Genomic DNA, 26396 nt, shown 5'->3' with positions numbered 1-26396 from the left:
GTCTGTCTCTCTCTCCCCGTCTGTCTCTCTCTCTCTCTCTCTCTCACTGTCTCTGTCGGTCTGTCTATCTGTGTGTGTGTGTGTCTCTCTCTCTGTCTCTCTCCCTGTCTGTCTCTGTCTCTCCCTGTCTGTCTGTCTCTCACTCTCTCCATCTCTGTCTGCCGCTCTCTCTGTCTGCATCTCTCTCTTGTCTGTCTCTCTCTCTCTCTATCCCCCTCTCTCTCTATCCCTCTCTCTCACTATCCCTCTCCCTGTCTCTCTCTCTCCCTGTCTCTCTCTCTCCCTGTCTCTCTCTCTCCCTGTCTCTCTGTCTGTCCCTCTCTCTGTCTGTCCCTCTCTCTGTCTGTCCCTCTCTCTGTCCTGTCCCTCTCTCTGTCTGTCCCTCTCTCTGTCTGTCCCTCTCTCTGTCCCTCTGTCTCTGTCCTCTCTCTGTGTCTGTCCCCTCTCTCTGTGTCTGTCTCTCTCTCCCCGTCTGTCTCTCTCTCCCGTCTGTCTCTCTCTCCCCGTCTGTCTCTCTCTCTGTCTCTCTCTCTCTCTCTCTCACTGTCTCTGTCGGTCTGTCTCTGTGGTGTGTGTGTGTCTCTCTCTGTCTCTCTCCCTGTCTGTCTCTCTCTCACTCTCTCTCTCTCTCTGTCTGCCGCTCTCTCTGTCTGCATCTCTCTCTTGTCTGTCTCTCTCTCTCTCTCTCTATCCCTCTCTCTCTCTATCCCCTCTCCCTGTCTCTCTCTCTCTCTCCCTGTCTCTCTGTCTCTCCCTCTCTCTCTGTCTGTCCCTCTCTCTGTCTGTCCCTCTCTCTGTCTGTCCCTCTCTCTGTCTGTCCCTCTCTCTGCCTGTCCCTCTCTCTGTCTCTCTCTCTGTCTGTCTCTCTCTCTCTGTTCTGTCTCTCTCTCTCTCTGGCTCTCTCTCTCTGGCTCTCTCTGTCTGTCTCTCTCTGTCTGTCTGTCTCTCTCTCACTCTCTCTCTCACTGTCTCTCTCTTACTATCTCTCTCTCTCTCTCCTGTCTCTCTCTCTTTATCCCCTCTCTCTATCCGTCTCTCTCTCTCTCTCCTCGCTCTCTCTCGCTATCTCTATCCCTCTCTCTCTCTCTCTCTCTCTGTCTCTCTCTCTCGCTCTCTCTTTCCCTCTCTTTCTCTGTCTCTCTCTCCTCCCTCTCTCTCTGTCTGTCCCTCTGTCTGTCTGTCTCTCTCTCTCTCGCTGTCTGTCTGTCTCTCTCTCTCTACGTCTGTCTCTCTCTATCTCTCTCTCTCTCCTCCCTCTCTCGCTCTCCCTCTCTATCTCCTCCCTCTCTCGCTCTCCCTCTCTATCTCTATCCCTCTCTCTTTCTCTATCTCTCTCTCTCCCCTCTCTCTGTCTCTCTCTCTGTCTCTCTCTCTGTCTGTCTCTGTCTGTCTCTCTCTGTCTGTCCTCTCTCTCTGTCTGTCTCTCTGTCTGTCTCTCTCTGTCTGTCTCTCTCTGTCTGCCTCTCTCTCTGTCTCTCTCTGTCTCTCTCTGTCTCTCTCTGTCTCTCTCTGTCTCTCTCTCTCTCTCTCTGTCTCTCCTCTCTCTCTGTCTGTGTCTCTCTCTCTCTCTCTGTCTGTCTCTCTCTCTCTCTCTGGTCTCTCTCTCTGTCTCTCTATCTCTATCCCTCTCTCTTTCTCTCCCTCTCTCTCCTCCCTCTCTCTGTCTGTCTCTCTGTCTGTCTCTCTCTCTCTCTCTTGTCTGTCTGTCTCTCTCTCTTGTCTGTCTCTCTCTCTCTCTTGTCTGTCTCTCTCTCTCTCCCTCTCTCTCAATCTGATTCCCTCTCTCTCTTTATCCCTCTCTCTATGTCTGTCTCTCTCTGTCTCTCTCTCTCCTCCCTCTCTCTCTCTCTCTCTGTTTTCCCTCTGTGTCTGTCTGTCTCACTCTCTCTCTGTCTGTCTCTCTCTCTCTGTCTGTCTCTCTCTCTGTCTCTCTCTCTCTGGTCTGTCTCTCTCTCTGTCTGTCTGTCTTCTCTCTCTCTGTCTGTCTCTCTCTCTCTGTCTCTCTCTCTCTGTCTGTCTCTCCTCTCTCTCTGTCTGTCTCTCTCTCTCTCTGTCTGTCTCTCCTCTCTCTCTGTCTGTCTCTTTCACTCTCTCTCCATCTGCCCCTCTCTCTCTCTATCTCTCTCTTTATCCCTCTCTCTCTGTGTGTCTCTCTCTCTCTCTCCTCCCTCTCTCGCTCTCTCTCTCTTTCCCTCTCCCTTTCTCTCATCTCTCTGTCTCTGTCTCTCTCTCTCTCTCTGTTCTCTCTCTCTCTCTGTCTCTCTCTCTCTCTGTCTCTGTCTCTCTCTCCCTCTCTATCCCTCTCTATATCTTTCTCTTTCCCTCAGTGTCTCTAATCCCTCTCTCTTTCTCTCTGTGCCACTCTATCCCTCACTTATTGTCACTCTTTATCTCTCTGTCTCTGTATACCTCTTCCTCCACCCCTCCCTCCATCCCTCTCCCTCCATTCCTCTCCCTCCATTCCTCTCCCTCCATTCCTCCCTCCCTCTCTTCATCCTTTCCACTCTCCCCATTCCTCTCTCTCCCTCCCCATTCCTCTCTCTCTCCCTCCCCATTCCTCTCTCTCTCCCTCCCCATTCCCCCCCTCGCTCTCCCCATTCCCCCCTCTCACTCTCCCCATTCCCCCCCCTCCTCTCCCCTCCCCATTCCCCTCTCGCTCTCCCCATTCCCCTCTCTCTCTCTCTCTCCCATTCCCCTTCACTCTCCCCATTCTCCTCTCTCTCTCTCTCCCCATTCCCTCATCGCTCTCCCCATTCCCCTCTCGCTCTCCCCATTCCCCTCTCGCTCTCTCCCATTCCTCTCTCTCTCTCCCATTCCCCTCTCGCTCTCGCCATTCCCCTCTCTCTCTCTCTCTCTCCCCATTCCCCTCTCACTCTCCCCATTCTCCCTCTCTCTCTCTCCCCATTCCCCTCTCGCTCTCCCCATTCCCCTCTCGCTCTCCCCATTCCCCTCTCGCTCTCTCCCATCCTCTCTCTCTCGCCACATTCCCCTCTCGCTCGCCCCATTCTCGCCTCGCTCGCGCCGCATTCCCCTCTCGCTCGCCCATTCCCCTCTCGCTCGCCCCATTCCCCTCTCGCTCTCTCCCCCATTCCCCTCTCGCTCTCCCCATTCCCCCTCTCGCTCTTCCCCATTCCCCTCTCGCTCTCCCCATTCCCCTCTCGCTCTCCCCATTCCCTCTCGCTCTCCCCATTCCCCTCTCGCTCTCCCCATTCCCCTCTCTCTCTCCCCATCCCCCTCTCTCTCTCCCCATTCCTCTCTCTCTCTCCCCATTCCCCCCCCTCTCTCCCCATTCCCTCTCTCTCTCGCTCTCCCCATTCCCCTCTCTATCTCCCCATTCCCCTCTCTCTCTCCCCATTCCTCTCTCTCTCTCCCCATTCCCTCTCTCTCTCGCTCGCCCCATTCCCCTCTCCTCTCCCCATTCCCCTCTCTCTCTCCCCATTCCCCTCTCTCTCTCCCCATTCCCCCTCTCGCTCTCCCCATTCCCCTCTCGCTCTCTCCCCATTCCCTCTCTCTCTCCCCATTCCCCTCTCGCTCTCCCCATTCCCCCTCTCGCTCTCCCATTCCCCTCTCTCTCTCCCCATTCCCCTCTCTCTCTCCCATTCCCTCTCTCTCTCCCCATTCCCCTCTCTCTCTCCCCATTTCCCCTCTCGCTCTCCCCATTCCCCTCTCGCTCTCCCCATTCCCTCCTCTCTCTCTCCCCATTCCCCTCTCGCTCTCCCCATTCCCTTCTCGCTCTCCCCATTCCCTTCTCGCTCTCCCCCATACCCCTCTCGCTCTCCCCCATTCCCCTCTCGCTCTCCCATTCCCCTCTCGCTCTCCCCATTCCCCTCTCGCTCTCCCCATTCCCCTCTCGCTCTCCCCCCATTCCCCTCTCGCTCTCCCCATTCCCCTCTCGCTCTCCCCATTCCCCTCTCGCTCTCCCCATTCCCCTCTCGCTCTCCCCATTCCCCTCTCGCTCTCCCCATTCCCCTCTCGCTCTCCCCATTCCCCTCTCGCTCTCCCCATTCCCCTCTCGCTCTCCCCATTCCCCTCTCGCTCTCCCCATTCCCCCCTCGCTCTCCCCATTCCCCCCTCGCTCTCCCATTCCCCCCTCGCTCTCCCCATTCCCCTCTCTCTCTCCCCATCCCCCCCCTCTCTCCCCATTCCCTTCTCTCTCTCTCCCCATTCCCCTCTCTCTCTCTCTCCCCATTCCTCTCTCTCGCTCTCCCCATTCCCCCCCTCTGTCTCCCCATTCCCCTCTCTCTCTCTCTCCCCATTCCCCTCTCTCTCGCTCTCCCCCATTCCCCTCTCGCTCTCCCTGTGCTCTCTCGTATTCTATGAATTGATATCCCATTGTAGAAAATCTGTCCCTCCCCAGGGAGACATGCCCAGGTGCGAACACTCGCCTGAGCTTGTGACAGATGGAGCTGTAGGTGTCCCTCAGTACAAGTTCACCTTCTGCTCTGTCACATTAAACAAACTAAATGCTTCACCCACCCAGAGCAGATCACTAGAAATGTCAGATTGAGCAAAGGTCAATCAGTAGCCAGGAATCTTCGTAGCTTTGCAAACTGTAACACAAAATCTTCCAGCTGGTTACTGAGTGACAGTGTGAGGGAGCTGGGGGAGAGGGGTTACTGAGGGACAGTGTGAGGGAGCTGGGGGAGAGGGGTTACTGAGTGACAGTGTGAGGGAGCTGGATTAACATCAGTAGAGATACAGTCAGTAACACAGGGTGCTGGGGGAGAGGGGTTACTGAGCGACAGTGTGAGGGAGCTGGGGGAGAGGGGTTACTGAGTGACAGTGTGAGGGAGCTGGATTAACATCAGTAGAGATACAGTCAGTAACACAGGGTGCTGGGGGAGAGGGGTTACTGAGGGACAGTGTGAGGGAGCTGGATTAACATCAGTAGAGATACAGTCAGTAACACAGGGTGCTGGGGGAGATGGGTTACTGAGTGACAGTGTGAGGGAGCTGGATTAACATCAGTAGAGATACAGTCAGTAACACAGGGTGCTGGGGGAGAGGGGTTACTGAGTGACAGTGTGAGGGAGCTGGATTAACATCAGCAGAGACATAGTCAGTAACACAGGGTGCTGGGGGAGAGGGGTTACTGAGTGACAGTGTGAGGGAGCTGGATTAACATCAGTAGAGATACAGTCAGTAACACAGGGTGCTGGGGGAGAGGGGTTACTGAGTGACAGTGTGAGGGAGCTGGATTAACATCAGTAGAGATACAGTCAGTAACACAGGGTGCTGGGGGAGAGGGGTTACTGAGTGACAGTGTGAGGGAGCTGGATTAACATCAGTAGAGATACAGTCAGTAACACGGTGCTGGGGGAGAGGGGTTACTGAGTGACAGTGTGAGGGAGCTGGATTAACATCAGTAGAGATACAGTCAGTAACACAGGGTGCTGGGGGAGAGGGGTTACTGAGTGACAGTGCGAGGGAGCTGGGGGAGAGGGGTTACTGAGGGACAGTGTGAGGGAGCTGGATTAACATCAGTAGAGATACAGTCAGTAACACAGGGTGCTGGGGGAGAGGGGTTACTGAGTGACAGTGCGAGGGAGCTGGATTAACATCAGTAGAGGTACAGTCAGTAACACAGGGTGCTGGGGGAGAGGGGTTACTGAGTGACTGTGTGAGGGAGCTGGATTAACATCAGTAGAGATACAGTCAGTAACACGGTGCTGGGGGAGTTGGAAGTCAGTAGGTAGCTCCTGTTTGTCGGTCCCCCATCACCTCCACTAATGTTACTCCTTTTTTCCAATTATGTAGGATGCGTGTTCAGTGCTGAGCTCACCAACCAGGACACTGTCGAGCTCAGTTGAGATAAGGGACTGTGCTGAATATCTCGGCTGTCCCCAGCTCCACTTCAATCGAACCTCCAAATCAGATGAGCGGACTATTGGTCTTGTTTGTGTCAGGGCTGAGCCCCCCCCCCCCGACAAGGTGCCACTGTACCTGCTTCCTGCACTCTGCCCGCTGGGGGCAGTAATCCTCTGAGTTTATCGAAGCTGATAGGGAGAGAGGGGAATGGAGGCCTGCCAGGGGTTGAGCCGTTCAGAGGAAGGTGTGGGGCAGAGGAGGCGGCGATCCAGGTTTACTAACGCTGTGCCATTGGAAGGAATATCTATCTGGGACAGAAAGGGGACAGAGGGCGGCACAGTGGTTAGCATTGCTGCCTCACAACGCCGAGGTCGCAGGTTCGATCCCGGCCTTGGGTCACCATCCGTGTGGAGTTTGCACATTCTCTCCGTGTTTGTGTGGGTCTCACCCCTACAACCCAAAGATGTGCAGGGTCGGTGGATTGGCCACGCTAAATTGCCCCTTAATTGGAAAAAATTAATTGGGTACACTAAATTTATTAAACAAAAACGAAAGGGGACAGATGTATGTGGTGGGAGAGAAAGCGAGAGAGAGAGATGAAGATAAATGGAGGGAGAGACAGAGTTACAGACAGCTGCAGGTGAAGAAAATAACATAACTCGCATGAAAGAGGGAAAGTGGGAGAGAGTGAGAAAGATAGAGTGGGAGATGGAGGAGAGAGACCGGGATCGAGGTAAATATGGAAAGAGATGGAGCGAGTCAGATGGAAAGAGAGAGGTAGGGGAAGTGACGTGGTGAGAAAATTGGGGAGAGGAGAGAGGGATGGTGGGATGGGGACGCAGACAGCGAGAGGAATGGAAAACCAAATCTTAGACAAAAATCCAACTCCTGAAGGAGCAGAGGGATTGCTCAGAGATGAGGCTCTGTGTGGACTGGGACCCAGAGGTGAGGAATTCGAACAACAGACTACTCAGTGACTGGGAATGTCCACTGCCTTGTCCCTGGATCAGAATCCGGACTCAATGCTACTGAAGACTGTTGTTTGCCTGCCCGGAGCATTCCTAACCATATATCCTGTTTATTGGTGCAGATCTCACTCGAGACAGAGCTGAGCCAGTTGGAAGCTGAGTTAGATTCTGATCTGCAGAAGCTCAAGCTGCGGCTGGCAGAGAGAGAGAAGACGCACCAGGTAAAAACATCATCTCCTCTCAATATCCTAACTCGCACCAAGTCCTGTTCACCTAGTCACTGAGCTACACTGGACTCTGGTCAAACACAGCTCAATTTTACAATGATTGTCTCCCTTCTTAGCTTCGCCCCTCACTATGCCTGTCATCTTGTCCAGCCTAAAGCTCACCAAGATTGCTGCACTGCTCTAGAGTAACCTCTGGAGCATCCTCGATTTCATTGAGGGCTGTACCTTCAGCTGTCTGGCTCCGAAGATTTATAACCCTCTCTATCGCTCTCTTCCTCTTTGGACACTTCTGAAAACCCAGCTCTTGGACCATGTTTCTGGTCACTTAAAACCTCTGTGGCTCATTGTCTCCAGCCTTATCCCCGTAACCTTGCACATTCTCTTTTCAGATAACAATCCAATTCCCTTTTGAACACCTGAACTGGACGCAGTCTCCAGATGAGTCCTAACTAGTGTCTTGTACAAGTTCAACATGTCCTCCTTCCTCTTGTACTCAGTGTCCCTATTGATAAAACCTTCGGTACCCTATTTTTTATTAAAACTCTCTCAACATACCCTGCCATCTTCAATGGCCTGTGCACATATACACCCAGGTCCCTATGTTCCTGCACCTTCTTCAGAGTTTCTCTCTTTATTTTATACTGTCTCTCCACATTCCTCCTGCCAAATGAATGACCTCACACTTCTCGGCATTGGACTTCATCTCTCACTTGTCTGCCCAATCCACCAACATGTCGATGTCCTTTTGAAGTTCGAGACTATCTTCATCACAGTTGTCCCTGCTTCCAATCTTTGCGTTGTCTGTGAATTTTGAAATCATGCCCTGAACCCCACAGCCTGGGTCATTGTATCATCCTGTATCAGGAAGAGCAAGGGTCCCAACACTGACCCCTGGGGAACCCCACCACAAACTTCCTCCAATCTGACAACAGCTGTTTACCAGCTTCCTGTCACTCAGCCGATTTCTTATCCCAAGTACCGATTTCCCCTTTTATCCCATGAGCTCGAGTTTTGCTCAGAACTCTGTTACGTGGCAGTGCATCAAATACCTTCAAAATTCTATGTACACCACATCAACAGCGTTGCCCTTATCAACCTTCTCTATTACCTCAAAAAACTCCAGCAAGTCAGATAAACATGATTCTCCTTAACCAATCCATTCAGGCTTTCCTTAATTGTCCTACACCTGTCTAAGTGATGATTGATTTTGTCCCGAATAGTTTCCAGAAGTTTTCCTCGCACTGAAGTCAGACTGACTGGTCGGAAGTTGCTGGCTTTATCCTTGTTCCCCTTTACCAACGAGGGTGTAACATTTGCAATTCTCCAGTCCTCTGGCACCACCCCTGAGTCTAAGGAAGACTGGAAGATTATCGCCAGTGCCTCTGCAATTTCCACTCTCGCCTCCCTCAGTATCTTTGGATACATCTCATTGAATCCTGCTACCTGACTGTTAAAAACACCATATTTCAATTATTCCCAATCTGACAGAAATGACAGTCTTTTACTGTCACTTTACTCAGCATCTTGAGCCCCTCACACCAACCTGGGCGACCATTTTGCACATGAATGTACTGACAAACATTTCAGCCTTGTTTCCAGTTGTAATGTTCCTCAGTCAACACAGACACTCTCCAACTCTGGATGGAATGGGACATGTTTCACTGGGTCATTACCGCTGGGATCTCTCTCTCTCGATCTCTGTTCCTGTTCAGCTTGCCTGGTCACATGCTCCTTCCAATGCACTCACGCACTGCAACACCTGGTCAAAATAGCTGGGTTTCCAATTCCTAACGCGAATGAATTTCAGGGTAATACAACACGGGGTTAGATACAGAGTCAAGCTCCCTCTACACTGTCCCCATCAAACACTCCCAGGTCAGATACAGCACGGGGTTAGATACAGAGTAAAGCTCCCTCTACACTATCCCCATCAAACACTCCCAGGACAGGTACAGCACGGGGTTAGATACAGAGTAAAGCTCCCTCTACACTGTCTCCATCAAACACTCCCAGGTCAGATACAGCACGGGGTTAGATACAGAGTAAAGCTCCCACTACACTGTCCCCATCAAACATGCCAAGGACAGGTACAGCACGGGGTTAGATACAGAGTAAAGCTCCCTCTACACTGTCCCCATCAAACACTCCCAGGACAGGTACAGCACGGGGTTAGATACAGAGTAAAGCTCCCTCTACACTGTCCCCATCAAACACTCCCAGGACAGGTACAGCACGGGGTTAGATACAGAGTAAAGCTCCCTCTACACTGTCCCCATCAAACACTCCCAGGTCAGATACAGCACGGGGTTAGATACAGAGTAAAGCTCCCTCTACACTGTCCCCATCAAACACTCCCAGGTCAGATACAGCACGGGGTTAGATACAGAGTAAAGCTCCCACTACACTGTCCCCATCAAACATGCCAAGGACAGGTACAGCACGGGGTTAGATACAGAGTAAAGCTCCCTCTACACTGTCCCCATCAAACACTCCCAGGACAGGTACAGCACGGGGTTAGATACAGAGTAAAGCTCCCTCTACACTGTCCCCATCAAACACTCCCAGGTCAGATACAGCACGGGGTTAGATACAGAGTAAAGCTCCCTCTACACTGTCCCCATCAAACATGCCAAGGACAGGTACAGCACGGGGTTAGATACAGAGTAAAGCTCCCTCTACACTGTCCCCATCAAACACTCCCAGGACAGGTACAGCACGGGGTTAGATACAGAGTAAAGCTCCCTCTACACTGTCCCCATCAAACACTCCCCCCATCAAACACGCCCAGGACCGGTACAGCACAGGGTTAGATACAGAGTAAAGCTCCCTCTACACTGTCCCCATCAAACATGCCAAGGACAGGTACAGCACGGGGTTAGATACTGAGTAAAGCTCCCTCTACACTGTCCCCATCAAACACTCCCAGGACAGGTACAGCACGGGGTTAGATACAGAGGAAAGCTCCCTCTACACTGTCCCCATCAAACACTCCCAGGATAGGGCCTGAGTACACTGACCACATGATGTGCTGATGACCTTTCATCAAGGAATCCTCTTGGTTAGATGATGAGATTATGTCAGGTGGAGTTTAGGACCCAGTGTTGACTTGCTGACTAAGTATGAGTTACTGACAGCTTCCAAGAATTCCTCATTCCAATCATTCCATCCTGTCTCCTCCTGGGTTCCGGACTCGGATCTTTCAACACTTCTCCGTCTGCTCTTTTTCAGAAAAGCTTGGGAAGTGCGCAGCTGGAAGGGCAGCCACAGAGAGCCAGGTGAGTGTGGGTTAAGCGAGGAAGGGTAGGGTTGTGAATACAGGTCAGGCTTCAGCTGGGATAAGTCAACATTTCACGGCACTTTGGGTGGAATTCTTCCAGCCGAATTTCGAGCTGCTTCAGTGAGTTTACAGCAGTCACAGTCTGGGGTGTGCACCGAGATATCAACAAATAGATTCTGTGACACCATTTATCTGCTGCGAGTTACTTGTTTGTCGATTGAGAAGGGATTGTATAACCACCGTGTCTGAGCAGTGGATTAGATACTTAAGGCAGGGTCACAACCCATGGTTTTGAAGAGCGTTGGATTTATCTGACTCCTACAGTGAGGGGTGTGGAGTATATCAGAGAGTGTTACAGTGAGGGGTGTGGGGTATATCAGAGAGTGTTACAGTGAGGGGTGTGGGGTATATCAGTGTTACAATGAGGGATGTGGGATATATCAGAGTGTCACCGTGAGGGGCGTGGGGTATATCAGAGTGTTACAGTGAGGGGTGTGGAGTATATCAGAGTGTTACAGTGAGGGGTGTGGAGTATATCAGAGTGTTACAGTGAGGGGTGTGGAGTATATCAGAGAGTGTTACAGTGAGGGGTGTGGGGTATATCAGTGTTACAGTGAGGGGTGTGGGATATATCAGAGTGTTACAGTGAGGGGTGTGGAGTATATCAGAGTGTTACAGTGAGGGGTGTGGAGTATATCAGAGTGTTACAGTGAGGGGTGTGGAGTATATCAGAGAGTGTTACAGTGAGAGGTGTGGGGTATATCAGAGTGTTACACTGAGGGGTGTGGGATATATCAGCGTTACAGTGAGGGGTGTGGGGTATATCAGAGTGTTACAGTGAGGGGTGTGGAGTATATCAGAGTGTTACAGTGAGGGGTGTGGAGTATATCAGAGTGTTACAGTGAGGGGTGTGGAGTATATCAGAGTGTTACAATGAGGGGTGTGGAGTATATCAGAGAGTGTTACAGTGAGGGGTGTGGGGTATATCAGAGTGTTACAGTGAGGGGTGTGGGATATATCAGTGTTACAGTGAGGGGTGCGGGGTATATCAGAGTGTTACAGTGAGGGGTGTGGGGTATATCAGAGTGTTACAGTGAGGGGTGTGGAGTATATCAGAGTGTTACAGTGAGGGGTGTGGGCTATATCAGTGTTACAGTGAGAGGGGTGTGGGCTATATCAGTGTTACAGTGAGGGATGTGGGGTATATCAGTGTTACAGTGAGGGGTGTGGGGTATATCAGAGTGTTACAGTGAGGGGGTGTGGGATATATCAGTGTGTTACAGTGAGGGGTGTGGACATTGTTTCAGTGAGGGATGTGGGCTATATCACATTGTTACAGTGAGGGGTGTGGGGTATATCAGAGTGTCACCGTGAGGGGTGTGGGGCATATCAGAGTGTTACAGTGAGGGGTGTGGGGCATATCAGAGTGTTACAGTGAGGGGTGTGGGGCATATCAGAGTGTTACAGTGAGGGGTGTGGAGTATATCAGTGTTACAATGAGGGGTGTGGGGTGTATCAGTGTTACAGTGAGGGGTGTGGGGTATATCAGTGTTACAATGAGGGGTGTGGGGTATATCAGAGTGTTACAGTGAGGGATGTGGGGTATATCAGTGTTACAGTGAGGGGTGTGGAGTATATCAGAGTGCTACAGTGAGGGGTGTGGGTTATATCAGTGTTACAGTGAGGGGTGTGAGGTATATCAGTGTTACAGTGAGGGATGTGGGGTATATCAGTGTTACAGTGAGGGGTGTGAGGTATATCAGTGTTACAGTGAGGGGTGTGGGGTATATCAGAGTGTGACAGTGAGGGGTGTGGGGTATATCAGAGTGTTACAGTGAGGGGTGTGGGGTATATCGGAGTGTTACAGTGAGGGGTGTGGGGTATATCAGTGTTACAGTGAGGGGTGTGGGGTATATTGGAGTGTTACAATGAGGGGTGTGGGGTATATTGGAGTGTTACAGTGAGGGGTGTGGGGTATATCAATGTTACAGTGAGGGGTGTGGGGTATATCAGTGTTACAGTGAGGGGTGTGGGGTATATCAGTGTTACAGTGAGGGGTGTGGGGTATATCAGAGTGTTACAGTGAGGGGTGTGGGATATATCAGAGTGTTACAGTGAGGGGTGTGGGGTATATTAGTGTTACAATGAGGGGTGTGGGGTATATCAGTGTTACAGTGAGGGGTGTGTGGTATATCAGTGTTACAATGAGGGGTGTGGGGTATATCAATGTTACAGTGAGGGGTGTGGGGTATATCAGAGTGTTACAGTGAGGGGTGTGGGGTATATCAGAGTGTTACAGTGAGGGGTGTGGGGTATATCAGTGTTACAGTGAGGGGTGTGGGGTATATCAATGTTACAGTGAGGGGTGTGGAGTATACCAGAGTGTTACAGTGAGGGGTGTGGAGTATATCAGAGAGTGTTACAGTGAGGGGTGTGGGGTATATCAGTGTTACAGTGAGGGGTGTGGGATATATCAGAGTGTTGCAGTGAGGGGTGTGGAGTATATCAGAGTGTTACAGTGAGGGGTGTGGAGTATATCAGAGTGTTACGGTGAGGAATGTGGAGTATATCAGAGTGTTACAGTGACGGGTGTGGAGTATATCAGAGAGTGTTACAATGAGGGGTGTGGAGTATATCAGAGAGTGTTACAGTGAGGGGTGTGGGGTATATCAGAGTGTTACAGTGAGGGGTGTGGGGTATATCAGTGTTACAAAGAGGGATGTGGGATATATCAGTGTTACAGTGAGGGGTGTGGGGTATATCAGAGTGTCACCGTGAGGGGTGTGGGGTATATCAGAGTGTTACAGTGAGGGGTGTGGAATATATCAGAGTGTTACAGTGAGGGGTGTGGGCTATATCAGTGTTACAGTGAGAGGGGTGTGGGCTATATCAGTGTTACAGTGAGGGATGTGGGGTATATCAGTGTTACAGTGAGGGGTGTGGGGTATATCAGAGTGTTACAGTGAGGGGGTGTGGGATATATCAGAGTGTTACAGTGAGGGGTGTGGACATTGTTTCAGTGAGGGATGTGGGATATATCACATTGTTACAGTGAGGGGTGTGGGGTATATCAGAGTGTCACTGTGAGGGGTGTGGGGCATATCAGAGTGTTACAGTGAGGGGTGTGGGATATATCAGAGTGTGACAGTGAGGGCGTGGGGTATATCGGAGTGTTACAGTGAGGGGTGTGGGGCATATCAGAGTGTTACAGTGAGGGGTGTGGGGCATATCAGAGTGTTACAGTGAGGAGTGTGGGGCATATCAGAGTGTTACAGTGAGGGGTGTGGAGTATATCAGTGTTACAATGAGGGGTGTGGGGTATATCAGTGTTACAGTGAGGGGTGTGGGTTATATCAGTGTTACAGTGAGGGGTGTGGGGTATATCAGTGTTACAATGAGGGGTGTGGGGTATATCAGAGTGTTACAGTGAGGGGTGTGGGGTATATCAGTGTTACAGTGAGGGGTGTGGAGTATATCAGAGTGCTACAGTGAGGGGTGTGGGTTATATCAGTGTTACAGTGAGGGGTGTGAGGTATATCAGTGTTACAGTGAGGGGTGTGGGGTATATCAGTGTTACAGTGAGGGGTGTGGGTTATATCAGAGTGTGACAGTGAGGGGTGTGGGGTATATCAGAGTGTGACAGTGAGGGGTGTGGGATATATCAGTGTTACAGTGAGGGGTGTGGGGTATATCAATGTTACAGTGAGGGGTGTGGGGTATATCAGTGTTACAATGAGGGGTGTGGGGTATATCAATGTTACAGTGAGGGGTGTGGGGTATATCAGAGTGTTACAGTGAGGGGTGTGGGGTATATCAGAGTGTTACAGTGAGGGGTGTGGGGTATATCAGTGTTACAGTGAGGGGTGTGGGGTATATCAATGTTACAGTGAGGGGTGTGGAGTATACCAGAGTGTTACAGTGAGGGGTGTGGAGTATATCAGAGAGTGTTACAGTGAGGGGTGTGGGGTATATCAGTGTTACAGTGAGGGGTGTGGGATATATCAGAGTGTTACAGTGAGGGATGTGGAGTATATCAGAGTGTTACAGTGAGGGGTGTGGAGTATATCAGAGTGTTACGGTGAGGAGTGTGGAGTATATCAGAGTGTTACAGTGAGGGGTGTGGAGTATATCAGAGAGTGTTACAATGAGGGGTGTGGAGTATATCAGAGAGTGTTACAGTGAGGGGTGTGGGGTATATCAGAGTGTTACAGTGAGGGGTGTGGGATATATCAGTGTTACAGTGAGGGGTGCGGGGTATATCAGAGTGTTACAGTGAGGGGTGTGGGGTATATCAGAGTGTTACAGTGAGGGGTGTGGAGTATATCAGAGTGTTACAGTGAGGGTTGTGGGATATATCAGTGTTACAGTGAGGGGTGTGGGGTATATCAGAGTGTTACAGTGAGGGGTGTGGGGTATATCAGAGTGTTACAGTGAGGGATGTGGGGTATATCAGTGTTACAGTGAGGGGTGTGGGGTATATCAGAGTGTTACAGTGAGGGGGTGTGGGATATATCAGAGTGTTACAGTGAGGGGTGTGGGATATATCACATTGTTACAGTGAGGGGTGTGGGGTATATCAGAGTGTCACTGTGAGGGGTGTGGGGCATATCAGAGTGTTACAGTGAGGGATGTGGGATATATCGGAGTGTGACAGTGAGGGCGTGGGTTATATCGGAGTGTTACAGTGAGGGGTGTGGGGCATATCAGAGTGTTACAGTGAGGGGTGTGGGATATATCAGAGTGTTACAGTGAGGGGTGTGGGGCATATCAGAGTGTTACGGTGAGGAGTGTGGAGTATATCAGAGTGTTACAGTGAGGGGTGTGGAGTATATCAGAGAGTGTTACAATGAGGGGTGTGGAGTATATCAGAGAGTGTTACAGTGAGGGGTGTGGGGTATATCAGAGTGTTACAGTGAGGAGTGTGGGGTATATCAGTGTTACAATGAGGGATGTGGGATATATCAGAGTGTCACCGTGAGGGGTGTGGGGTATATCAGAGTGTTACAGTGAGGGGTGTGGAGTATATCAGAGTGTTACAGTGAGGGTTGAGGGATATATCAGTGTTACAGTGAGGGGTGTGGAGTATATCAGAGTGTTACAGTGAGGGGTGTGGGCTATATCAGTGTTACAGTGAGGGATGTGGGGTATATCAGTGTTACAGTGAGGGGTGTGGGGTATATCAGAGTGTTACATTGAGGGGGTGTGGGATATATCAGTGTTATAGTGAGGGGTGTGGACATTGTTTCAGTGAGGGATGTGGGATATATCACATTGTTACAGTGAGGGGTGTGGGGTATATCAGAGTGTCACTGTGAGGGGTGTGGGGCATATCAGAGTGTTTCAGTGAGGGGTGTGGGATATATCGGAGTGTGACAGTGAGGGCGTGGGGTATATCGGAGTGTTACAGTGAGGGGTGTGGGGCATATCAGAGTGTTACAGTGAGGGGTGTGAGGCATATCAGAGTGTTACAGTGAGGGGTGTGGGATATATCAGAGTGTTACAGTGAGGGGTGTGGGGCATATCAGTGTTACAATGAGGGGTGTGGGGTATATCAGTGTTACAGTGAGGGGTGTGGGTTATATCAGTGTTACAGTGAGGGGTGTGGGGTATATCAGTGTTACAATGAGGGGTGTGGGGTATATCAGTGTTACAGTGAGGGGTGTGGGGTATATCAGTGTTACAGTGAGGGGTGTGGAGTATATCAGAGTGCTACAGTGAGGGGTGTGGGTTATATCAGTGTTACAGTGAGGGGTGTGAGGTATATCAGTGTTACAGTGAGGGGTGTGTAGTATATCAGTGTGACAGTGAGGGGTGTGGGGTATATCAGAGTGTGACAGTGAGGGGTGTGGGATATATCAGTGTTACAGTGAGGGGTGTGGGTATATCTGTGTTACAGTGAGGGGTGTGGGGTATATCAGAGTGTGACAGTGAGGGGTGTGGGGTATATCAGAGTGTTACAGTGAGGGGTGTGGGGTATATCAGAGTGTTAGTGAGGGGTGTGGGGTATATCAGTGTTACAGTGAGGGGTGTGGGGTATATCAGAGTGTTACAGTGAGGGGTGTGGGTTATATCAGTGTTACAGTGAGGGGTGTGGAGTATATCAGAGAGTGTTACAGTGAGGGGTGTGGGGTATATCAGTGTTACAGTGAGGGGTGTGGGATATATCAGAGTGTTACAGTGAGGGGTGTGGGGTATATCGGAGTGTTACAGTGAGGGGTGTGGGGTATATCAGTGTTACAATGAGGGGTGTGGGGTATATTGGAGTGTTACAGTGAGGGGTGTGGGGTATATCAGTGTTACAGTGAGGGGTGTGGGGTATATCAGTGTTACAGTGAGGCGTGTGGGGTATATCAGTGTTACAGTGAGGGGTGTGGGGTATATCAGAGTGTTACAGTGAGGGGTGTGGGATATATCAGAGTGTTACAGTGAGGGGTGTGGGGTATATTGGAGTGTTACAGTGAGGGGTGTGGGGTATATCAATGTTACAGTGAGGGGTGTGGGGTATATCAGTGTTACAGTGAGGGGTGTGGGGTATATCAATGTTACAGTGAGGGGTGTGGGGTATATCAATGTTACAGTGAGGGGTGTGGGGTATATCAGTGTTACAGTGAGGGGTGTGGGGTATATCAATGTTACAGTGAGGGGTGTGGGGTATATCAGAGTGTTAGTGAGGATGGAAGGGTGCTTTTCTGAATGGGGGGCTACGACTAGTGAGCCTCGGGGATCAGTGCTGTGACCGTTGCTGCTGGTATATATAAATGAGGGAGGAAAATGTAACTGGTCTGATTAGTAAGTTTGCTGACACACAGAAATTGGTGGAATTGCAGATATGAAGGGGACTGTCAGAGGATACAGCAGGATATAGATCGGTTGGAGACTTGGGTGGAGAGATCAGATGGAGTTTAACCCAAGCAGATTATTATTATTTTTTTTCAGATTTAGTGCACCCAATTTGTTTTTTTCTAATTAAGGGGCAATTTAGCGTGGCCAATCCACCCACCCTGCACATCCTTGGGTTGTGGGGGTGAAACCCACGCAGACCCGGGGAGAATGTGCAAACTCCACACGGACAGTGACCCAGAGCCGGGATCGAACCTGGGACCTCGGCGCGGTGGGGCTGCAGTGCTAACCCACTGTGCCACTGTGCTGCCCAACCCAGACAGATTTGAGGTAATGCATTTTGGAAGCTGTAACATAGGTGGGAAATATACAGTTAATAGCCTTTGGGAATATTGGCAGGCAGAGGGATCTGGGTGTACAGGTCCACAGATCACTGAAACTGGCATCACAGATGGAGAAGGTAGTCAAGAAGGCATACGGCTCGCGGCGCCGAGGTCCCGGGTTCGAATCCCGGCCCCGGGTCAGTGTCCGTGTGGAGTTTGCACATTCTCCTCGTGTCTGCGTGGGTCTCACCCCCACAACCTAAAGCTGTGCAGGGTAGGTGGATTGAACACGCTAAATTGCCCCTTAATTGGAAAAAATGAATTGGGTACTTTAAATTTATTTTTTTAAATAATTTTTTTGAAATTATGCCATTCGCGGTGAACAGAGAACCCGCTCATCACCGTTTAACCATGGGACTGATCACTGAGGGAGTAATGATAGAAGATGCAAGTCAAGTGAGTGAGCACAGACTGGTCATAATCAAGAACAAATAGTGGCAATATCTCATCAGGAGGAGTTTCCACTCCTTCATAGGCACAGACACATTGCCCTCTCAACAGGTCTGGGGAAGTGGTAATATCAAACCGCTTGAAGCACCAGAAGGAGAGACCAAAGATAGAGCTCACAGATAAATCGAATGGGGAGTTCAAGAGAGACTTCTTTACCCAGAGAGTGGTGAGAATGGGAAATCCATTCCCATAAGGAGTGGTTGGGGTGAAGAGTCTCGATGTCTTTGAAGGGAATCTGGACAAATACACAAGGGAGAAAAGTGTGGAGGGATATGTTAATGGGGTCAGAAGAAGAAGGTTGGGGGGAGTGTAATATGGAGTGTTGGTTTTTCTGTTTTATCTTGGAGTTGATTGATTGATTTGATGTATTGTCACGTGTACCGAGGTACAGTGAAAAGTACTGTTCTGCGTACAGTCCAGGCAGATCGTTCCATACATGAAAAACATAGGAGACACATAAATACACAATGTAAATACATTGACACCAGCATCAGGTGAAGCAGACGGAGTGTAGTACTACTGAGTAGAGAAGCTATGAGCAGAGATCAGTTCAGACCGTAGGAGGGTCGTTTAGGAGTCTGGTAACGGCGGGGAAGACGCTGTTTTTTCAGTCTGTTCGTGCGTGTTCTCAGAGTTCTGTATCTCCTGCCCGATGGAAGAGGTTGGAGGAGTGAATAGCCTCTTTGATTATGCTGCCCGCTTTCCCCAGGCAGCGGGAGGTGTAAATGGATGGGAGGCAGGTTCGTGTGATGGACTGGGCGGTGTTCACGACGCTCTGAAGTTTCTTACGGTCTTGGGCCGAGCAGTTGCCATATCCAGTAACCCCACCCAACACTAAGGGCAATTTTGGACACTAAGGGCAATTTATTATGGCCAATCCACCTAATCTGCACATCTTTGGACTGTGGGAGGAAACCCACGCACACACGGGGAGGATGTGCAGACTCTGCACAGACAGTGACCCAAGCCGGAATCGAACCTGGAGCTGTGAAGAAATTGTGCTATCCACAATGCTACCGTGCTATGGCGCATCTGTAAAAATTGCTGAGTCAATATGGACATGCCGAATTTCCTTACTTTCCTGAGGAAGTATAGGCGCTGTTGTGCTTTCTTGGTGGTAGCGTCGACGTGGGTGGACCAGGACAGATTGTTGGTGGTGTGCAGCCCGAGGCATTTGAAGCTGTCAACCATCTCACCTCGGCCCCGTTGATGCAGACAGGGGTGTGTATGATACTTTGCTTCCTCAAGTCAATGAGTTCAAAGAGTTTTTAGCTGTTACGCTAATAGCAAGCACACATCATCAGCAAGGTCACTGGAACTGAGAGGGTGGTGGTTAAGGACGGAGTCTCGTGCTTATCCATCCCGTACATTGTTGTGTTATGTTTAGGTTTGGAAGTTTCTGGATGTCTTGTTCCGCAGTCTAAAGTTAAACACACTCTGGGACCGTTTCTGATACTTCAGAAATATGATACAATTATCATTTTGTTGTGTCAGTAGCAAGGCCAGTATTCTCCATGGTGTAGAGCCCTGAGATTGTGCCTCTGGACTTTCTAAATATGATCGATGTGACTGGGTGTCTTGCTGGGCTTTCTCCAGAGGACAGCTAAGTAATATGAGACTGGAGTCACGTATAGTTTAGACAGGACAGGGGTGAGGACCACATCCCTGAGTTAGTTAGGTTGTTACAAAAATTCAGGAGTTTTACTGATTCTCAAACTCCCACAGTGGAACCTCTGTTCTGTGAATGAATGGTCCAGGAACATAATCGCTGTCTTTGCTGTACCTCCCTGGGTTCGACTGCTAATTCATCCTGTTTTAGATTCAGCAGAACCAGTGAATGCCAAAAACGTACTGCAGATGTCAGAGAGAAGTAGAGTGAGGGGCTAGAGTATTGTACAGAGAGAGATATGCCGAGAGAATGAGAGGCGGGCAGAGTGAGGGTGAGAAAAACATGGAGCCAAAAGGAGAGAGAAAGGAGAATTGAAGAGATTAAGCAATGAGGAAATCTCATTGGTGTGTAGTTTAGAGCTCGGAATAAACAGGTCAGACAGTGGAATGCAGTCAGGCTGATTAGTATGCAGGATCGACTGATTAGTATGCAGGACACGTTCCTAGCAATGGATGGCTGAGGTTTGATAATGGATGGCGCTTTCTGCGAGAGAATGACCAGACAATGTTCAGCAACAACTGATAATGGGATTGTTCGGCTGGTCTGGGAGCTGCCCTGGGAGCAGAGGGAATTGAGGGTTCAAGTACATCATCAAAAATAGCCCCTTAAGCGAAAGAGCTGACTCACGATTGGCTTTCCAACCAAATAGCCAAGTGGACCTGGTGCAATCAACCTCTGTAAAGCCCGTGAGACCACAGTTGGAGACTGTGCTCAGGTTTGGGCTCCGCACCATAACCGGATCCTGAAGTTAATTGTGAAGCCACTGTGCACATTCACTGCGATGACCGGGCAAGAACAAATTATCCTGAAGTTCTGGAGAGGAATCCTAATCAATTGGGAACGTTAACTCTGTCTCTCTATCCCCACAGATGTTGCCAGACCGGAGTATTTGCAGCATTTTCTGTTTTAATTACAAATTGTTCTATTTCCACATTTACAAAAGAATAAGTTTATTGAAAATGTTCCACATTAATCAAACAATTGAAAAGAAGAAACAAAAAAGTCTACATCACACACAACACCGAATTAACTTTTAACGCAAAACTAACTCCTTAAAAAAAAGAATTGAATGGTTTGCACCTCGGGTAGGATCTCTCCATCCGACCCTCTGACGGTGAACCTGAACGTCTCCAAACGCAGAAATGACATGAGATCGCCCAGCGAGGCGCCGTGCGGAGTGGGAGACTCCCATCCAAGCGGAATTTGCCTCCGGGCCACCAACGAGGCAGAGACGAGGACATCCGCCTTCGCTCCAGACTGAGCCACTGTCGAATCTGACATCCCAAATATGGCCACCAATGGACATGGGTCCATATCTACACAGAGTATCTCCGATAAGTTGTGAAAGAAAGAGGCTCAGAGCTTATCAACGTGGGACAGGACCAGAGCATATGTGTACGGTTAGCCAGTCCACTAAATCAGCACTCACACTTATCTTCAACCCCAAGGGAAAAAGCACTCATCCAAGCTCTGGTCAAGTGTGTCCTGTGCAAAACCTTGAATCAGACTGAGCCGAACACATGAAGACGTGGAGTTGACCTGGTGACGGGCCTCCATCCACACCTCATCATTCAGAATGACCATATATGTTCGAAATAGACTCCCCTTCAGGCCCAGCCAGCGACACAGCCTTCTTCAACAGGGAAGAGTCTGGCACCGAAGGAAAGGAGGGGAAAGTGAAAAATCACAAATTTGAAAATAGCCGAAAAGACGGTAACCAAGGTAAGGGGCCATTAAACCTCTCCAGAATTAAAGGGCTTCTTATAGAATTCAGTCGGAAAGCCAGGGACCAGCGAATTTGCCAGATTGCACCAACCAATACACTTGTAAAGTTTCATCAGGATGCAAGAGGGACTGCAACTCACCGTTCCTCTCCACCGCCACAGCACCAAAAGCAGAATCTCCCACACACACATAGTGGAAAACCCCAAATCTAAACAAGAACTATAAGAACTTCACCCCAACAAGAAGAAACAGGAACAAGCAACAAACCCCAACCTGTGTATTTGAATGAAAGAGTCCACCGCTCCCGGAAAAGTTAATCTGAGCCGAGCTGGATTTCCAAACCGGACTCTACTTTTATACAGGGAAGTCTTCACTCTACTGAACGCAGCCCTCTTCTCTGCCAGCTCCGCACTCCCGTCTTGACAGAACGTGATTGAGCTGCCTTCCCACTTAGAGTCGTGGTATTCCTTCACCCATCTCAAACTCTATCCTTTTCTCTGAAGCTGTGGAACCTCACTATCACCACGTGCAGTGGATATTCAGGATGAGGCCTCAGCCAGAGTGCACGTTGGGCTCGATCCAACTCGGGTGGGGATATGAGTCCACCCTCACCTACCATCTCACTGAACATGCCTGAGAGGTAGTCTGTGGGATTTGGCCCTTCCATCCCTTCTGGGGGGCCCCACAATTTGGATATTCTGCCTCCTGGACCTATTTTCTGGGCCATTCGTCTTTGGCCTTGAACGATTTATTCGCTTTGACCAACAAAGACATCTCCGGTTCCAGCAAGGCAGTCCGATCTCTGTCACCTCCATATCTTTGATCGTGGCTCGCCGGGCTTCCACTGTCTGATTGGGTTTCCCCAGAGCCGCTGAAAACGAGGGCCTCTTTGATCGATTGCCTGAGATCCTCCGACACAGTACGTCAGTGCTTTCCGCACTCCTTCGCCAAGGTACTCGAAAGCACTTCGGCCGTTAGCGGCGTGGACGGAGCTCCAGGCACTGACTCCGCCATTTTACCTGCCGATGAGAGGCTTCAGACTCCGTCGACGAGATTCTGCTCTCAAGCTTCTTTTTCTTGACTTTCTTGGGCATTTGAGTCGTACGGGATCTTTATGACACTAATTCTGTGGGTTTTTGAGAATAGGCACTCTGTGGTACTAAGTGAAGAGGCAGAATATACAGTTCTTCAGCGGGAAGCCACCTTGCTCATCTTCCCCCAACATCACACCGTCGGAATTGCCAAATGCATATTTTGTTCAGGTCATTGTGCAATTTCTGATTCCATCCTTCCTGCTTGGTTGGCATCAAGTACAAAGTTAGTCATTTGACATTGAGTTTCTGAAAATAACTTGTTGAATGAATTTGGAGCAATTTTACCCGAGTGTTGGGGGAGATCCAGTGAATCAGGACTTTGGGAAGGTTCTCAGGCTGAAGCTTGATATTGTACAGAGAGTCAATCCTGATTTCATTTTTTAAAGTGAAGCGTTTTTCCCTCTTTCTTTCAGTGCGATGAACTCACCCCCAGGGTGGGACCGGTCACCTGTCCATCTCCAGACCAATGGCCAGCGCAGTGAGTTGTCCAGCAACGTGAGCGCCCGAGAAGATGTGAGCGGGAGAGATTATCCAGCATCACCTTCAGGAGGTAAGAAAGAAAGACTCTCATTTCTTTATCATTGTCACCATTAACACTGCAATGAAGTTACTGTGAAAATCCCCCAGTCGCCACATTCCGGCGCCTGTTCGGGTCACAGAGGGAGAATTCAGAATGTCCAATTCACCTAAAAGCACGTCTTTCGTTTTTCGGGGCTTGTGGGAGAAAACCGGAGCACCCGGAGGAAACCCACGCAGACACGGAGAACGTGCAGACTCCGCACAGAAAAGTGACCCAAGCCGGGAATCGAACCCGGGACCCTGGCGCTGTGAAGCAACAGTGCTAACCACTGTGCAGCTGTGCATTCTGTAGCACCTTTCGCACCTTCTGCCTGGCTTCACAGCCAATGATGTACCTGTTGTGATGTAGAAAAGGCAGCAGCCATTTCATACCGAGCGAGCTCCACTAATAGCAGTGTGATAATGACCAGGTAACCTGTCTTGGTGATGTTGGGGGGCGGGGGGGGGGGGGGGGGGGGGGGGGGGGATAGAGATTAGCCCTAGGACACCGAGAAGGATTTCCATGCTCTGCTTTGAAATCAGGCGATCTTTCCCATCGAGCCGAGAGGCCAGACTATTCTCACACGTGGAGGGAGTGCTGCACTGTCAGAGATGCCCTCTTTCAGCTGAGTTGACAAACCACTCCATCCCGACTGCTTAACAAAATGCCACAGCTCCACATTTCTCACTGGCTTCTAAGCCAGGCTTCTTCCAAAATGCAGAGCGGACTGTTCTCGGAGTCCTCCTGTGCAATGCAGGATCATTCGAGGAAGCAGAACCATGCCCTCTTGTCACATCACCAGCTGCTGTATTCTGGTGAGTCTTCATTCATTAACGCACTGAAAACCTTTGGGACACGTAAATAACCTTCCAGTGTGTTAGTGAATGAGTGAGAGACGTGGGCAGGGTGCCAGCTGGGTAGGGTGGTAAGATGGTCAGGTGGGGTTGAGGGGAAGCTCGCGGGTCAAGAGTGGGAGTTGGAGGGTCAGGTGAGAATCAGGGGTGTCGGTTGTTTTGTTCTCCTGGAGTTCAGACCTGTTCATTTTCAGTCTAACATTTCCTGGGTAATTATCCAGGTCAATAGGTTTGGACCCTTAAAAATATCCAAATGGCGTTGGAGATGTTTGTGGAGATTTCCACACGCAGGGAATGGACCACTGGAAGTTGAAACTTGCCGTGAAATACCCATGGAGCCTTTGCATTGGAGCTTACAAAGGGTCCCCAGTGTGTCACCCAGGGGTACCTCTGTATGACCATTCGGCAAGCTGGACTGAGGTTTCCTACGTAACAAGAGTGAGGACACTCCAAACCCCATTTCATTGACTGTAAAGCACTTTGAGGCATCCGCACTTGTGAAAGGAGGGGACTGCAGAACCTTTCTTTTCTCTTCCATTTATAGATCCCTGGAACTCTGGGAATAATGGGAGCAGCCCTGATGGGAGACCGGACAGAGTGTCGGATCGGTCACACAACTCGGAAACGGGGAAGGTAAGCACGGACATGTGGCTGGGCGCGAGGGACAATTCAGTGGCCATTTATTGCAGCGTTCTGAGTTTTAGCGCCCTGACATCGTATCTGGGATCCCATGGCTGATAGCGTGGCCATGGAGGACAAGAGGCGACTTGTAGCTCGAGTTCAAGACCAGCTACAGCAAGTCAGGAAGATGAATTCTGGTAATGTTTGGTCTGGGATCAGATAAACAAGCATGAAACTTGCCCTAGTTAAACAACACTCCTCGGGGAAAGGGACCTGTCAAACAGCATTCCCTATGCACTGGACGGAGTGCATGGCTCTGCAGAATTCCAGAATGAATCACACGGAAACACAGGAAATGTAACTCAGAAGACTCATGTGTCACTGCAAAGTCATGAGCACATGATTCAGGCTGATACTCCATCTAAGAGCGGGACTGAGGGAGTGCTGCACACTCAACAACACCTCTTTCACTCTCGGGTAAATGTAAAAATCCCATGGCAATATTTCAAAGAATGACAGTACAGTGTAGAGGGAGCTTTACTCTGTATCTAACCCCGTGCTGTACCTGTCCTGGGAGTGTTTGATGGGGACAGTGTAGAGGGAGCTTTACTCTGTATCTCACCCTGTGCTGTACCTGTCCTGGGAGTATTTGATGGGGACAGTGTAGAGGGAGCTTTACTCTGTATCTCACCCTGTGCTGTACCTGTCCTGGGAGTGTTTGATGGGGACAGTGTAGAGGGAGCTTTACTCTGTATCTAACCCCGTGCTGTACCTGTCCTGGGAGTGTTTGATGGGGACAGTGTAGAGGGAGCCTTACTCTGTATCTAACCCCGTGCTGTACCTGTCCTGGGAGTGTTTGATGGGGACAGTGTAGAGGGAGCTTTACTCTGTATCTAACCCCGTGCTGTACCTGTCTCGGGAGTGTTTGATGGGGACAGTGTAGAGGGAGCTTTACTCTGTATCTAACCCCGTGCTGTACCTGTCCTGGGAGTGTTTGATGGGGACAGTGTAGAGGGAGCTTTACTCTGTATCTAACCCCATGCTGTACCTGTCCTGGGAGTGTTTGATGGGGACAGTGTAGAGGGAGCTTTACTCTGTATCTAACCCCGTGCTGTACCTGTCCTGGGAGTGTTTGATGGGGACAGTGTAGAGGGAGCTTTACTCTGTATCTAACCCCGCGCTGTCCCTGTCCTGGGAACTTTTCCTCACTACAACTGAATTTGATTCAGTGAGTTCTGTTCTGTTGGGAACTGAGAACCAGGCTGTGATTGTGATTCTGGACGAGATTCCTTTCTTCTCCTGACTTGTCCTTATTCTTCCCACAGATGAAGGCTGCACGGGCAAAGTTTGATTTCCAGGCTGAATCTCCAAAGTAAGTTGATGGTGGACGGCAATGTTAGTGGCAGAATCAGGTCTTCTCGACCATCCAGCCGAACACAGACCCAAAGACAGCTAGGGTTTTCAAAGTGGACTTGACTCAGTCCGTAGATCATAATCCCTCCCAGGGCTGCATCCTGTTGCTTCAGCTCCTCTCTGCATCTGGGCACAACCTGTGATTAAACCGGCATTGGCATTCTTCGGTAGGGGACGGTGGATTCATCCATGACCCAGTGACTTACTCACCTCCACCCTGTTTATGGTGATTGAATGCTGTAATGCCCAAGTGGTTGAATAGTTCATGTTTGCCAGGGCCAGTTTGTAACTGGAGGACACATGGAATCTGTGCAACTGTGTCCAGTGGGAATCGACACTCTGGGAGCCATGTGTGTGGGGTTGGGGGAGAGGTCTCCCTCCCATCCTTTCTCGGTGAGGACTCAATTCCCTCGGGACATTGCTGTTGCCGCCTTGGATGTTGCTTTAGAATTCCTACAGCGCAGAAGAAAGCCATTCGGCCCATCGATTCTGCACCGAGCCTCTAGCT

At 50.2% G+C, this 26396-nt stretch overlaps 1 protein-coding gene across 7 annotated transcripts in view; it reads left to right on the top strand.

Moving 5' to 3' along the window:
• Window positions 1-26396, top strand: part of sorbs3 (sorbin and SH3 domain containing 3) — a 94839-nt gene that overhangs the window by 55563 nt on the left and 12880 nt on the right. For all 7 annotated transcript variants that reach the window (XM_072485537.1, XM_072485531.1, XM_072485532.1 and 4 more), the window contains 5 exons: window positions 6899-6997; window positions 10232-10278; window positions 22855-22991; window positions 24399-24487; window positions 25801-25847. In XM_072485537.1, the coding sequence (XP_072341638.1) occupies window positions 6899-6997; window positions 10232-10278; window positions 22855-22991; window positions 24399-24487; window positions 25801-25847 (419 nt within the window). The remainder of the gene's footprint in view (window positions 1-6898; window positions 6998-10231; window positions 10279-22854; window positions 22992-24398; window positions 24488-25800; window positions 25848-26396) is intronic.

This window comes from Scyliorhinus torazame, chromosome 20 (genome assembly GCF_047496885.1).
Source record: "Scyliorhinus torazame isolate Kashiwa2021f chromosome 20, sScyTor2.1, whole genome shotgun sequence".
Classification (NCBI taxonomy): Eukaryota; Metazoa; Chordata; class Chondrichthyes; order Carcharhiniformes; family Scyliorhinidae; genus Scyliorhinus; species Scyliorhinus torazame.
Note: the sequence above shows the minus strand (reverse complement) of the source record. Positions and strands in the feature narration are given on the sequence as shown.